Here is a 16,679-nt window from a genome sequence, read left to right as displayed (position 1 = left end):
CCCTCGGTTTCCCCCAGGCCTCACCGGCCCTCTGTTCCCTGTGCCCCAGTGACTCTCTGTTCCCTGTGTCCCAGTGACTCTCTGTTCCCTGTGCCCCAGTGATTTTCTGCTCCCTGGTCCCCAGCGACTTTCTGCCTCCCCCGAACTCTTTCGCCCTCCCTGGGTTGTTTTTTGTTTATTTTTTGGACGTCTGGTATCCGCCCTTGAGGGGGGGGCTCTGTTACGGTTTAGGGATATTTCTGTTTCCAGTTTGTTCATTTCTGTTGTCTTTATTGTTTATTTGTGCATGTTCCCTGTGTTTGTATATTCTGTATATTTCTGTTTAGTTATCTCCTGGTTTAGTGTATTTTTTGGTTAATTCCTGTGTTCTGTGTTGTCAAGTTACTGTGTTTAGTTGATTTCAGGTTTTTGTCAGTGGTTCCTGTTTCCTGTTTTATTTTGATAGTCTGTTTTCTGTCCTGTCATGTCTAGTTTTACTTTTTGTGTTCCCGCCTTTGTTGATTGTCCTGCCCCGCCCTGATGTGTTTCACCTGTCGTGTCACCTGTCCCTCATTTGTTCATTACCTCATGTATTTAACCTCTGTGTTCCCTTTGTCTCTTGTCAGATCGTTTTGTATTCCGTTGTGTCCTGTCCCTGTAAGTTTGCTCCTTTTGTTTCCTGCCCGTGTTGCCGTCAGCCTGTGTTTTTCCTGTTGCTTTCGTATTTTTCTCTGAGTTTCTTCGTATGGTTTTTCCAGCCTCTGAGCTGCCTTTTTTGTTATCAATAAATCCCTGAACTCAAGCCATCTCCTGCCTGCCTCTCTCTGCGTTTGGGTCCTTTTTCCCCTGCTGATTGCAACATGAATCATGCAACTGTTGAGCCAGTGACACACAGGAACAGACTGGTGACCACTTGGAAAAGACTAGTGACTGCCGGAGAGATAGTTGACAGCTAGGAAAGACAGCAACCGGAACAGGGAGGGGTAGCAGCCCAACCTGCATCTTCTGTGGAGAAGAACCCAAGGAAGCTACAGACAAACCTGAGAGGGGGGGAGAAGGAGTACCCCAAAAGGATGGACCTAAGGACGACAAACATGGCAAATTGAGGATCAACGACGAGTAAAAGACGCATTTGCAGTAAGGTCTGCAAGAACAAGCAACAAGTTTTAAAATCCAACAGGCCAGAATGAAATGCTTGGACCCGGAGAGAGCAACGCACCACACAGGATCCACTCCTGGTGAGACGCAGGAGGAGCCAGGCCCGAGTCACCCCACAGTCCCAGAACCTTCAAGCACCAGAAGGTCCAAACAAAGTAGTTCAACAGCGCCGGATCAAGTGGCCTCCAGCCAGCCATCAGAGAGAATGTTTGATGAGGACGCAGGCAGAATTATCGAAGCATCAGACAAAGGAGACGCTGACAGATGGCTTCAGACAGTGTCTACAATCATTGTGAGTTACGCTGAAAGAGGTTCGGTGTTGGAGAGGAGAAGACCACAAGATCTCAGTAAGCATCGTAACCATGGATGTATAATCAGACCTGGATCCAGCGTTGGAGGCAGAGCCCTGTTCATTCCTATGAGAGTTGCTCAGTGTCGCATGAAGCCAAAAAAGTTCAACTTCCTCGTTTAAAATGACTCGGATGATCGGCGCTGCTTCCTCACTGTGCGGCCCATAGAGCAGGCGCACTAGAGACTAGAGCTCTTAAAAGTTTGGCCCGACAAGGCCCGAGCCAGACAGAATTCGGGCCGAACCCGACAAGTACATTTTGATTGACAGCTTTTTAAAAGCCTGAACCCGTTTGCACCCCGACATTATTCAAATGTGCGCACGCACACACCTCTTTTGCCTTTTCTCAAGAATGAGTCATTTATACATTTTATTTACATAAACATTTACATTTTCGCTCTAATCGACACGCCTCCTGACCACTCATTTACCGTGCAATCCGGAGCACAAGCCTGAGCCCGTGTAAAATGATAGAAATTAAGACAAAGATCTTCAGCTCTATTAGAGACCTCTGCCGGCTGGGGAATGGGGTTAAATGACTTAATTGTGCGGCTCTTCTAGACTTTCTAAATGTTATTGGACTGAATGGATCAAATTCTGATAGTAAAACAAGTCATTTTGCGAGGGGTGAGATGCTCGAAAAAAAATTATCCACTGATTTACAAACATCTTTTTCGCCATGTAAGTCTATGGGAAAAAAGTATTTTTGTGCCCAATGGCATCACATGGTGGACAAGGCGGTTGCAATTCCACTGTTTGGCCGCTATGTTCAATTAGCTTCAAGGCTGGGTACACTTCCTGGGGGCCTGGTTGTGACCTTCGGACTCTCGCATGGCAGTTCAAGGCAGCAACGAAGGAGGAAAGACCACCACTGACAGAACTCCAGAACATCTTCACAACCATGTGCAGAGCAGAATGGAACAGGAGATGGGAGAGAGAGCCAGGAAGCAGACGGTCTTTATAGCTAACCTGTTCAACAACTTTTAGGACAGGAACACAGCGGCCGAGTCGCATGCAGTGCAGCCAGAGCCCCAGGACTGCCCCAGGACCCAGCAGAGGACTCTACAAGGTGTACAAGGGCTGCCTGAAGCTCCTTTAAGCGCTGGAAGATCTTGCGGGTCATTTGGTACAGGGGGAACCGTACACTGGTACACTGGGGACATCTGGATTCCCAAGCAGGAGAACTTGATTAACCTGGAGTAGTTCAGATTCATCCTGTGCTCAGCGTGGAGGGTAAAGTCTTCTTCAGTGTCGTGTCTCGACGGATGACAGAATTTCTCCTCAAGAGCAACTACATCCACATAACAGTACAGAACTACAGAAATACTTTGATAAAACATGGTCGCCACTCATAAACTTCCTTCAATCTTAATCTCTTATGCCTAACATGCTCCAACAGATCCCTATACTCTTCCCTTGCACATTCAACCCACACACATACATACATACACTAACCCACACCCCATTCTTTTCCTTCCTTATTTTTATTGCATCTACCTCACATTTTAGTTTGCTACACCAATGGCCGCCTAAATAATCTATGTTGTGATATATAGTATATTTGCTGATCTTTTTCATTGTCTCAATCTCCTTCCTTTGTGTTCCTATAACGCCCTATTAATCCTGTTTTTGTAAAGACACCTTCTGCCATAATTTCCATCTGACATCCACCTGCAGCTAGCAATTACCTCATTCAATTCAATTTTATTTATAGTATCAAATCATAACAAGAGTTATCTCAGGACACTTTACAGATAGAGTAGGTCTAGACCACACTCTATAATTTACAAAGACCCACCAATTCCAGAAATTCAAGTGATCTACATAAGAAAATAATAATAATGCAGAAACAAGGTCTAAGGGCAGTCCAATGGTAAGAGAGGTCTGTCCTGTTGAAGGAACACTTCTATGTTGCACCCCCCACTCAGCCTCCTTTTTTTTTTTTAAACCAACCTCACACACACACACACACACACACACACACACACACACACACACACACACACACACACACACAATTAAGCATACACATGCCAAACATACAGCCTCTCTGCCTCTGTTTACAACCTCATGGTATCACTGACATTGTATTGTCTTATTTTGTATTGGTGTCATGGATCTGCCTTGCTTTGTTCTGTCTTTTTTGTCTGATGTCACCTTTTAATTGCAATAATTAAAAAACAAACCCCCAAACCATTAAACAGTGAGTAAAATTAGTTGGAGCTCTACAACACACACACACACACACACACACACACACACACACACACACACACACACACACACACACACACCTTTTGTTTACTGTTTAAAGGCACACACTCACAGAGGTGTAAGGACACATTAGCAGAAAACACACACCTCTCCAGGCAGTTCTCATAGTTGACAGTGGCCTTGAACCCATAGATAGCAAAGGTGACGATGCTGGCAAAGATGGAGGTTCCACTGTTGATGAGGGAAACAACGATGGCCTGGCGCTCAAAGTTGTTGTTGTACTGGTTGTAGCTGGCAAAAGCTATGAGCGTTCCAAAACCCAAACCCAGAGAGAAAAAGATCTGAGTGGCTGCATTGATCCAGGTAGTGGGGTTGGCAAGCTGTTCCATCTGGAAGCAGACAAACGCAGGCACACACACACACACACACACACACACACACACACACACACACACACGCACACACGCAGTGTGCCAGCAGTTTGTTAGGTAGCGTCTCGGCTGTAATGCAAAGCATCCATATATGTCTGTAAGCCTATTGACCCAATTCCAACACAACCTTACCTTGGGTGTGAACATGTATATGACACCATTGATGGCACCGTGAAGAGTGACGCCCCGGATCAGGTAAATGAAGAGCACTACGTATGGAAATGTGGATGTGAAGTACACCACCTACAGATGGAGCCAAACACAAAGTTAGGGTCAGAGTAGTCTCGCCACGCCAGACCTAGCTCCAGCACTGCAGAGGAAGGTCTGGCTAGTCCACCTAGCATTCCTGGATGGGAGAAAAACATGCCCTGGTTTATTGGCATTTCTTTAAACCAATCACAATCGTTTTGGGCGGTGCTAAGCGCCGGACGGAGCCACGGTGCCGCTGCAAAATAGCCTCGGGAAGGAACTTGTTTTGGTGGAACGTGTACGTTCAAAAGTAGTTTTAGTCGTGCAACAGAAAACTCAGATTGGACAGATAGTCTAGCTAGCTGTCTGGATTTACCCTGCAGAGATCTGAGGAGCAGTTAACCATAGTCCTCATAAATCCACCAGAGTTTAGAACGCCAACACAAAGAAAGAGGAAGGTGACGGACATCCGGCCGAAAAGAAGCAACATGCGGCAACTTCCAGCAGCAACGGAGCTATCCCGGATGTGGAAGATTGTGTATATATACTAGGGTCAAAGTTCAGGCATGCCAAGGGGTGGCATGTTGGACAACTTTTTCAGATCCCCATTATCACACCTCCAGTCTGGGCAAAAAAAGTGAGCGTGATGGGACTGCAGGACTACGAAAATATGTAAACTGTTAGTTCATGTGATTGAATGACAAAAGACCTTTCATACGGCTAACAAATGTGTAATTAAGATACTACACTGTTATGCTGTATTAGTTGACTTTGCTAGAAATTTGCGTGGAAACCCGTTGCCTTAAACCGTTAGAAAGAGTATTTTTCCAGTCCTTGATTTTTTTAAGTGTCTCTTAAAAGTTGTCAGTTGTGATTGGCAGACTAGACCCGACATGTGCAGAGAGGAATACCTGACAGTGCACATGCTCCCAACATTTGCAGTTTGAGGGACTTGGAGCTCTCTTACCTTTCCAGTTGACTTTACTCCTCGGACAATGAACATGTAGGTGATCCCCCAGGCGAGCAGGAGGCACAGTGCCTGGCCTGTATGAATGCCTCCGTTCTCTTCAATAGAAGAAGAGATGTCCAGTGTTTGCCTGTAGAAGAAGTACTGAGTCGATGTAGCCGTTTCACACTCCTCTATGAATCCTGTCCTGTTGGAGTTGATGGGGCAGTCTGCCCAGGGCAGCACTGACTGCCATGGGAGTGAACGCAGAACAGTAGAGGCATGTTACCTTAGTGTCCAAACAACATCCAACATTTTGTATATACACTGTATAGTATCGGCTACTGAAAAAAATGACAGCAGTTTGTTAATTAGCAGCTCACTTGAAATGAATGAAAGAGGTACCAGAAACTCCAGGCATTGATGACGTTGTAATAGAGACACAGATACAGAGATGTCACGACACTAGCGAGACCTAAAACGAGAGAATTATACATAAAAATCAAGGGACAATGTGTTTCCCATTTTACATATTCAACAACCACCCATTAAATGTGCCGTAGGTAGGATTGTGAAGATCCAGGACTTAGCCAAAATCGACATCTTCCCAGTCCCTCCCCCCTTTCCGCTAAAGCCCAAAACGGTCTCCCCCACAAGGGAGAATGAATGCGTGTGAGCAGTGATTGACATGCAGTTAGACACCACCCCTGGCCCTGATTGGTGCATCTGAACAGGGAGTGGTGGATTTTTGCAAATCTCACTCCAGGCTGTAGGTGGAGCCAGAGGAGCCAGAGTTTTTTTAAATGACCTGCTTCATGTAGTTCTACTGGAACATAGGGTCAGTTTCAGCAAATATGACAGAAAGTTAGTTTTATAAGTCTTACCTACTGCACCTTTAACCCATACTTCTTTAAGGTCAGTTTGTCCATGTGAGTCATCAATGGAGTCAAAGCTCTGCGACGTAGAAACCACGTCCCATGAGCTGGGCCTAACAAAGTCAAGAGTCGCCAGAGTTTTGGTTTGCTCAACAGCGTTCAAAAGCAATACGTCTCTCAAATGTTTTCTAAATTTCCGATTATTGACCTTTCTGCATCGAGACATAATCTCTCAAGTGAGAATCACGATGCATCTAAAAATGGATTCCCCATCCCCCATCCCCCACCACCTTATCACCAGAACCCCCAGCCACCTCATCCACTGAACACATAACTCCACTCCTCAAACAACTGCACTGGCTCCCTGTCCAATCCAATACCGTATTGACTTTAAGATTCTTCTCCTCACCTTCAAAGCCCTCCATAATCTCACTCCTCCATACCTCTCTGAACTGCTTCAGCCCTACACTCCATCCCGAACTCGCCGATCCTCCTCTTCCTCACTGCTTTCCACTCCTTCTGCCCGCCTGTCCACAATGGGGTTTAGAGACTTCAGCCATTCTGCTCGCCTTAAAGACTCCCTCCCACAGGGCTCCTGGATAGCTCAGTTGGTAGAGTGGGTGCCCATATATAGAGGTTTACTACTCGATGCAGCAGGCCAGGGTTTGACTCCCACCTGCGGCCCTTTGCTGCATGTCATTCTCCCCTTTCATTTCTTCAGCTGTCCTGTCAATAAAGGCCTAAAAATGCCCAAAAAAATAATCTTAAAAAAAAAAAAAAAAAGACTCCTTCCCACTATCCATCTGTACTCTCTCCCCACCTTTAAAACCACCCTCCAAACTCACCTATTCCGAAAGGCCTATCCCACATAACTCCACTCTCCATCGGATTCATGGATATATTGCTTTCTTTTAATTTTCTATCTTAATTTTTAAATGTGTTTGTTTTAATTAGATTTGTCTTTTTAACTGTGTTTTTGCTAGTTTTAACTGTAAGGTGTCATTGAGTGCTATGAAAGGTGTCCATAGATAAAATATATCATTATTATTATTACCTTTATCACAAGCACAGTCAGTTAGTTTAGCCAGCACTTACCGACTCCCCCCAGATAAGGGCTGATGGCAGTCCACGCCCCGATGCTGCCAAGCCTCATCTTCTGACCAATGGCAAGCTCCAAGTAGAATAAAGGGATTCCCTCCAGTATTAGCATGATGAAATACGGAATCAAGAATCCCCCTGATGGTGGAAACATAGTAAAGTATTAAAAATTACAAACATGTCCATTCACATAATGACTGTTGCTGCTATTTTATTAACCCTTGTGTTGTCTTCCCTATTGACCAAGCAACGGGTTTTTTTGTCACTTTTTCCCCCAATTTTTTTGTCACTTTTTCCGATGTTTTTGTCACTTTTTTTCTGTGCTTTTTGACATTTCTTTCCTGTTTTTCAACGTTTCTTTACATGCTATAAAATTAAAAAAAAACAAACAAACACCCAAATTCAATGAAAGTAGTGAACTGATCATTTATTTAACTTGTGAAGAGCGTTGTAGTGAACCATCCACGTTATTTTGTTTTAAAATTTGGTCAAAAGAAACCCACATTTCTGATAGAGACACTTTTTGAAAATGGGTCGGTTTTGACCCGAGGACAACAGGAGGGTTAAGAGGAAATATGGAGCAGAGAATGTGTCCCGCAGGTTTTACTCAAAATGTGAGTACATACAATGGGGAGAACAAGTATTTGATACACTGCCGATTTTGCAGGTTTTCCCACTTACGAAGCATATAGAAGTCTGTAATTTTTATCATAGGTACTCTTCAACTGTGAGAGACATAATCTAAAACAAAAATCCAGAAAATCACATTGTATGATTTTTAAATAATTAATTTGCATTTTATTGCATGACATAAGTATTTGATCACCTACCAACCAGTAAGAATTCCGGCTCTCACAGACCTGTTAGTTTTTCCTTAAGAAGCCCTCCTGTTCTCCACTCATTACCTGTATTAACTGCACCTGTTTGAACTCGTTACCTGTATAAAAGACACCTGTCCACACACTCAGTCAAACAGACTCCAACCTCTCCACAATGGCCAAGACCAGAGAGCTGTGTAAGGACATCAGGGATAAAATTGTAGATCTGCACAAGGCTGGGATGGGCTACAGGACAATAGGCAAGCAGCTTGGTGAGAAGACAACAACTGTTGGCGCAATTATTAGAAAATGGAAGAAGTTCAAGATGACGGTCAATCTCCCTCGGTCTGGGGCTCCATGCAAGATCTCACCTCGTGGGGCATCAATGATCATGAGGAAGGTGAGGGATCAGCCCAGAACTACATGGCAGGACCTGGTCAATGACCTGAAGAGAGCTGGGACTACAGTCTCAAAGAAAACCATTAGTAACACACTACGCCGTCATGGATTAAAATCCTGCAGCGCACGCAAGGTCCCCCTGCTCAAGCCAGTGCATGTCCAGGCTCGTCTGAAGCTTGCCAATGACCATCTGGATGATCCAGGGTTAGGGTTAGGGTAAGATGGGTCGTGGCTGGGTCTTCCAGCATGACAACGACCCGAAACACACAGCCAGGGCAACTAAGGAGTGGCTCCGTAAGAAGCATCTCAAGGTCCTGGAGTGGCCTAGCCAGTCTCCAGACCTGAACCCAATAGAAAATCTTTGGAGGGAGCTGAAAGTCCGTATTGCCCAGCGACAGCCCCGAACCCTGAAGGATCTGGAGAAGGTCTGTATGGAGGAGTGGGCCAAAATCCCTGCTGCAGTGTGTGCAAACCTGGTCAAGAACTACAGGAAACGTATGATCTCTGTAATTTCAAACAAAGGTTTCTGTACCAAATATTAAGTTCTGCTTTTCTGATTTTACTGAAAGATAATACTAGTAGCATCAGGATAACTAAAGAAACGATAAAATGTTGTGCATGTAGTTGTTTTCCCCTCAACTTCCAGGGGGTGAAGTTTATGTGTGTTTTATAAGCAGAAAGTGAAATTTGAAGCCCTGCAGCATTAAAGACATGTTTATTAGTTTTTGTTAGTAACATTTTAAAACCTCAACATTTTACAATGATAATTATTTTGTTGGCATTAAACAGTGTCTCCCATGAATCTGAATTGTTAAATGTTATATTTTGTATCGATCACTTGCAATTTCTGAGCACTAATTGATTTTGACTACATTTTGTGGAGTTGGTGAACCAATAAATTAATTTAGTCCCTATCCAAGCTTGAGAGCCAGCTGTCACATGAAGGGCAATAATTACAGTTGAAGTGTGCTCATTGTTCACTGAGCCGTGTATAAGACTAATACAGACATAACAAATCTTGCACTTACTACTTGTCTGGAGTTTGCACCTTCGAGGTTGAAAGCACTTCATTGGAAGTCACTTTGGATAAAAGTGTCAGCTAAATGACATGTAATGTAAAAATCTCCCTGTCTCTCCTTTCTTTTTTTCTTTCTCTCTCCTTTCTTTCTTTCTTTCTGTCTCCTTTCTTTCTGTTTCTTCTTTCTTTCTGTTTCCCCTTTCTGTCTCTCCTTTCTTTCTTACTGTCTCTCCTTTCTTTCCATCTTTCTTACTGTCTCTCCTTTCTTTCCATCTTTCTTTCTGTCTCTTTCTTTCCGTCTTTCTTTCTGTCTCTCCTTTCTTTCCGTCTTTCCTTCTGTCTCTGTCTCTCCTCCCATTGTAGAAAGTGTGAAGGATCCAAACAGTTGTGTGTTTAATGGTCTAATCATCTCAGCTGGACTTGTAGGACGTTATATTGTTGGCTAGTTTACTTTAGAATAAAACATCAGATTTTATAAACTACACTGTAAGCAATTGCTGTTAATTTACAGCCAATTTTCAACACTAATTTACTGTATTTATGTAATACAGATTTACTACTTTAATACTGTAGTTAGCAATGCATTGTGGGGTAGTCCATTTGAAAAGAGAGCACAAAGTGGGAAGTGGGGTGGTTCTGGCATCATGCGCCCTTGGACGCCCCACTCCTCCCCATTCTATAATCACAAAAACACTCATCATACACGCACGGACACGCCTATCCATGCACACACACGCACCTCCCCCACCCTGATTGTAAACTGTCCCCTGTAGCATTTAGTCAAATACTGTCTTTATATGTTTTATGTTCTTTGTCTTTGTATACTCTATGTTACATGTCTCTTACACTCATTTGGGTTATGTAAGGTTTGTGGGTTTTTGTAATTATTTTATAACACCTATGGCAAAACTTAAAAAAAAGAAAAGAGAGCAAAAAGACCCACAACAGTATGCTAATGTTTTAAATTGCAGTACACTACAGTACTTTTTTTCAGAGGTGGACTCATTTCGTAACATATTGGAGGACGCACTTTGGAGGACATGCCATCTGCAGCAATCATGTGTGCATGTGCAAAATTAATCTTATTTTTCTCCTCAGTAACGTAATTTTATTCATATTCATAGTTTGCATAAGCAAATATGTTTGAAATCAAACTGATGTTTAGCAGCCTGTCTAGAAAACTTTAACATGCATGTCTGATTTTAAAATGTCACTTATCAATGATAAGTTAACATGGAAACTAACTGACGTTAACTGAGAAAAGAGTGAATAGTGTTAGCGGGCTAATTTTGAATGTTGAAAGGGAAGTGATAATCTGTAGTAAAAGTCTGGTAACGTTAGCTAATTGTATAATGCTAGGCGACTTTGTTTTTCCCGCATTGGCAGCAAAAATGTTCCCCTGTCAAGTCTGTGGTCATAACTGTGCCACGATATTGGCTTATGTAAGGCACATGAGAATTCACAAAAATACACCTAATTTAATTTTTAAGTGTGTTTTGCCAGATTGCGGTCAGATTTTTCAAAGCTTGTCAACTTTTAAGTGTCACACTTACAAATATTAAGACAAATGTATGGTTAAGGAAACCATGAAGAAACTATGCCTACTTCTTTCACTTCGAGGATACACAAACTATCTTACTATGTCTTTATTTGTTCCCTACAGATGTCTGCTACCGTGGCTGATATTGAGATAACCCTCAATCTACTGGCAAGTCCTTGCTGCCTGGTATGCATTTTATTGACAGACCTTATATATCAGATCAACCATTGTTGTTTAGTTTACATATTTTACGCAAGTGAGGTGCATGCTGATGTTGCTATTACTTGAAGTTTCAGGTGAAACAGGGCAAGTCATGACTGGAAGCAATATGATCAGCCTTGAGGGCAACACGCCAAACTTTTTGAGAGGATTTGCTGCTGTGTTTGCGATTCAACCTTCAATATCAAGAACAGGCGGCCTGCACTCTGGAATTCATTCAGATGAAAGACTCAATTTCCCTCGCGTTATTATAGATTTTTATTTTTTGGACAATTGCAATTCTTGAAACCTGATAACCACAAATCATTACTTTTCAAACTTAAATATATATTTTGGATTTTTTAACATAAAGATGGTATTAGTTACTATATACAATACTTACTGGTATTGACACAGACATTAAATCAGGCAGGCAGTCATGTAATCAGAAATCTTTCTGCCAGCTGTTCATTTATTAAAACAATTAGTAGCAGAACATGGGGTCAGGTAACAAAAACATTTCAAGCTACAACTCCCAAAGAACATGAAACATTCACACAAGAATTCATTTATCAAGTTATACTGCTTTTGATGCTCCTGTCCAATCTCAATTACTTGAAAATATTCTCTAGTGTATTATTATGCAGTAGAGCTGATTCTCATAACACACCGCCTATAAGCTTGATTAGAGGTGTAACAGGTTAATTGGCTCCAGTGATTAATTAGTAATTAGTCAATTTTACACATATAAAATAGTTCCAAGATCTAGAAAAGTCTGATAGGAAAATTAGACAGCAGAATTACACAAAAATACCTCATGATATCAGTACCGGTTAGTAGCTGATATATGACCGCTCAATGGTGTTTTAAGCCCCCAACGTCGACTTCAAGGCAGCACTGCGACTGTCAACTTCAAGGCACCTAACCCTAACCTTAACCCTAACCCTAACCATTGTCTAATCCTAGTGCCTTCCAGGCAGCGCTGCCTGGAAGACGACATTGGGGGCTTAAAACACCAAACACCAATATGACCTTATGTTATAAAAAATGTTTCCCATTTAGTCTATGATCTTATACTATTGTGATTTCAGGCACTTTATTGGTATCAATCCGGAGAGAGGATCAAAGGCCATCTGGGGCAAGGTTGTCTCCTAGAAGACTGGTGTGATGGACCAGAAGAAGACAGTGAATGCAAATGTGTCCACACTACTGAAGAACTTCTTTGATTTTGAATGGGACTTCATATAGGTCTCACAGGACTCCTTTAAAAAGGTAAACATGCCTCCCTCACGGGACTATTTTATGAGGGGAGGGCCTACCTAAACGTACAAGCCTCAAAGCCTATAGTTGATTCCCAAATGTTTTGACATTGTAAATGCTATTAATGCATATTTTCAAAAGGTTCTTACTGGAGTATGTTCTTAAAATGGTCTTAATACACAGTTTCACACTCCCCCTGCCCTTATAGGGACCACAATGGAAATAAGTCTTTGGGCTTTATTGTGTCATCCCTGACTATTTATGTATTTTAATGTATGACACAGAGTACTGTTTCATATTTTTATATTTAAGTGGTCAAATAAAATCAATCAATCAATTCAAAATGTTCTTACTAGGGCTGGGACGATATGCTTTTGTCCGGATTCAATTGTCTCTGATAAATGGTTGCCGATTGGATTTGTAATGCGATTTTCATTTATTGCGATTCTAGAAGTATTGTGATTCAATAGTTTTGAGTATTGGAAACAGATATGAAGTAGTCGCCGTCGGTGGTACCGTATAAACAGAAAATATTTCAGTCAATCATTGGTAAAAAATGTTACTAAGTTGGAGAGTCCACTTCAAGTTTGGTAAAATAAATGACTTATAATAACAGCTTGTGTATCAGTTTCTTTTCTCTCGTTTGGTCAGAGGCAGTCTGACATTTGGCTACTCAAAAGTCTCTTTTGGTTCAACATGGCATCATGACTTCGCGTAAACATGCACACCAATTTCCTAAAGCCAAATGGCGTGTTGTCTGTACGCATTTTGAGCTATCCGCGTGTATGTCTACACTGTATACAGCGGATATAAATGACGCCACATGGCGTGTTATCGCGAGAACAACGTCACACTCTCTCCTGGGTGAAAGTCCTGTGTTTTACCCATCTGCCAACCCAACCAACCGCCCTCCTTTCATACTACTCGCTACGGCGATAATTCACATGTAATGTAGGTCAATGGAGCCCAAACATTTGATAAACATGATAAACACGCTAAAAACGATTATGCGTCTTGATAACACGCCAAAATGGCATACGAATTGGCGTGTCATACATACGCCACTTAGTGAGATCAGTCTGTTTGGTTAGTTTCTCTGGGTCATCCAAGTTTTCAGTTGTTTTTTTTTTTTTTAACAGAAGCTGTATTTATTTTTGACACTTCCCTTTTAAATAAAAGTGTTTGATTTATAGTCTTTCTAAGTTGTTTATTGCCTATTTTGTATAATTAATCACAATAACGCAGATTTCTGTAGCTTACAAAACAATAAGGTTCCAATGTTAATTGCATTAAAGACTGATATTTTAAATATTTTAAACTGCTAAATTTGCTTATTTTATCATAAATTATGCCTGCCTACAGTGAAAACTAGGAATTTAAAGTAATCTACTGGCAACCCCCTAACCAGAATGTTACTGTAAATTCAAATAATCACACAAATATACTGCATTTTCATTTTTTATTAGGGAATCATATAGTATGTAGAAATACAGTGTATTGCATACATAATTTGTTGCGTTTTATTTTTACAGTAACAGGCTGTAAAGTCATTTGACATAATGAATACTGTTTAATAGTAAAATGCTGGCGTCTCTGCTGCCAGCATTTTACTGTTAATTTACATGAAAATTCTTTACAGGGCAATCTTGCACTTACTACTTGTTGTCTGGAGTTTGCAAATTCGAGGTTGAAAGCACTTCATTGGAAGTCACTTTGGATAAAAGCGTCAGCTAAATGACATGTAATGTAATGTAAAAAATCTCCCATCTAAACACATTAACTATGCTCAGGACACAAGAAAAATCCTCCCATTTTAGAAACTGGAAACGATCCAAACTGTTGTGTCTCTTTCTTTCCTTTCTGTCTTTCTTTCCATCTCTTTCTGTCTCTCTTTCTTTCTGTCTCTCCTTTCTTTCCGTCTTTCCTTCTGTCTCTATCTGTCTCTCCTACCGTTTTAGAAAGTGTGAAGGATCCAAACAGTTGTGTGTTTAATGGTCTAATCATCTCAGCTGGACTTGTAGGACGTTATATTGTTGGCTAGTTTACTTTAGAATAAAACATCAGATTTGATAAACTACATGTGTTTTGTGTGCAGAAATCTTAATGTGTAAAGTAACTAGTAACTAAAGCTGTAACAGATGAATGTAATGGAGTAAAAAGTACAATATTTCTCTCTGAAATGTAGCGGAGTAGAAGTAGAAAGTGGCATGAAAAGAACAGACTCAAGTAAAGTACAAGTACCTCAACATTTGGACTTAAGTACAGTACTGGAGTAAATATACTTAGTTACATTCCACCACTGATGTGGAGTATACCTGCCCTTTATCAGCTGCACCTGTGTTTATCGTTACTTTTACTTTTGTACTTTTGTTGGGTCAAAAGTCAAACCTGGTAATAAAATTGGACTAAATAGTGCTTTAAAGAAACAAAGCCAGATTTGAAAAGCCCTGCGTGGAGCATGGGACAATAATATCCCATATGACATGTAATATCACAGCTCTACTATGAATACAATTGTGCAATAGGTTTCATATCGCTCTCCTTGCAGAGAAATATCCAAACTTTGAAAAGGAGTGTACCTTTTTGACTACATTAAATACATGACATTACAAACAGAGCTCCAACCCCCTCCCCCATTGACAAATACCATATTCATAGAAATAGTAGAAAAACAATTGTTGCTGTAACCCTAACCCTAACCCTTTGTTGTTGAGATGTAGCCTACATGATTCCTAAAAAGAAACATCCCGAACAAGATAACGTGTGATGTTTTCACTATGCAGAAAGTTTAGAACAATACAGGAAAATAACAATTTCCTTTTAGCCTACATAAATAGAAATTTGCAACATAAATTGTTGCATAAAAATTCACCAGAATGCAGGAAATTAACAGAGTTTCTGCAGGTTTCACCAAGTGAAATTTATGACTTTTTTAAGACCATTATGAAAGAAATGTAAGACCTTTATCACGCTAAACTTGCACTTCCCCATAGCTGAAGAATAAAATCTGTGTTATGTCTGTGGTACAATCCTGAAAGAGACTCACGCCAATAACAATAAAAACTGATTGGCTGCAATATAAGTAGCATGATGGTCTCATTTGTAGTCTTAACACAGCGAAATTATATTAGGACTAGCGAGAGAAAGAACGACCACACCACAGAATAAAAAAACGAGCATTAGAGGTAGAGTTGCATGGAAAATGAAGACCTGTTTCAACGTATTTAAGACCTAGAGCACAATACTTCAGCAAATGTAAGACTTTTTATGACCTGAAATTTTGATTTTGAAATTTTAGACTTTTTAATACCCTGCAGAAACCCTGATTACGTGTTTGACGCCCCCCCCCCACCCCCCCCCACACACACACACACCTACGCCCTTGTTTTGAATTGTATTGAACTAGTCTCTCATCTACAGCAGCAGTTAGGTGTAAAGTCTGTAGATAAGCTACTAAATGTCTACTGATTCTGGTTCTAGTTTGGCCTGCAGTAAGTTTATGACTGACTAACAATAACTCATTCACTCCAGTTCTTTGGACATTTACGCCAGAAACAGCCCACCTGCATGACTCAGATTACAGGCAACAAGTCAATAAACCTGTGGATAAAACGAGCCCCCACCCTGCACCAGAAATCCCTTCTGAGTGGTTGGGTGCAGCCTCAGGTCTGCAGCGCGGGATAAGTCACTCACCTCCGCCGTGCATTTGACACAGGTATGGAAACCGCCACACGTTCCCCAGTCCGACTGCATAGGACACACACGCCAGGACGAACTGTAAGGGGTTGTCCCAGCTGGGTCTGGCTTCTTTCTCCATGTCAGCGTCCAGTCAACGTCTCCAGGGCAGGCTCGAGCTCCGATCCGATCCGCAGCCGAGCCTCAGAACAACAAGTGGATGAGCGCGCGCCCCGCGACGCTTTTTATAAGCTCACTGTGAGTGTTATGCGGTCACTCTGAGGAGGAGGGCTTTCTCACAGGACAATTCTCAGTTTGTGTTGTTATATAACTAGCTTGAAGGTTCCAGGTGTATTGATCTATTTCATTCTAAATTTCTTAGAGAACAGGTCACAATTTGTTAAGCTGAACTCAAAAGTTACATGACATGACACAGGTTCACTTCAGGGAACTGTTTCATCACCCTTTCTTTTGACCATTGATACTGCAGACTACCGTCCACAGCAGGCAAGCTGTCAAGTCGTTACATTTG

General features: G+C 41.6%; 1 protein-coding gene across 1 annotated transcript in view; it reads right to left on the bottom strand.

The window, feature by feature from the left end:
- Positions 1-16,389, bottom strand: part of LOC116066634 (sodium- and chloride-dependent transporter XTRP3) — a 30,837-nt gene extending 14,448 nt beyond the window's left edge. Inside the window, exons 1-6 of the mRNA XM_031322829.2 lie at positions 16,166-16,389; positions 7,237-7,377; positions 5,650-5,741; positions 5,288-5,515; positions 4,264-4,374; positions 3,848-4,089 (exon numbers count right to left, since the gene is read on the bottom strand). Of these exons, the coding sequence (XP_031178689.1) occupies positions 3,848-4,089; positions 4,264-4,374; positions 5,288-5,515; positions 5,650-5,741; positions 7,237-7,377; positions 16,166-16,289 (938 nt within the window). The 5' untranslated portion in view covers positions 16,290-16,389. The remainder of the gene's footprint in view (positions 1-3,847; positions 4,090-4,263; positions 4,375-5,287; positions 5,516-5,649; positions 5,742-7,236; positions 7,378-16,165) is intronic.
- Positions 16,390-16,679: the final 290 nt, after the last annotated feature.

This window comes from Sander lucioperca, chromosome 10 (assembly GCF_008315115.2).
Source record: "Sander lucioperca isolate FBNREF2018 chromosome 10, SLUC_FBN_1.2, whole genome shotgun sequence".
NCBI classification, from domain to species: domain Eukaryota; kingdom Metazoa; phylum Chordata; class Actinopteri; order Perciformes; family Percidae; genus Sander; species Sander lucioperca.
Note: the sequence above shows the minus strand (reverse complement) of the source record. Positions and strands in the feature narration are given on the sequence as shown.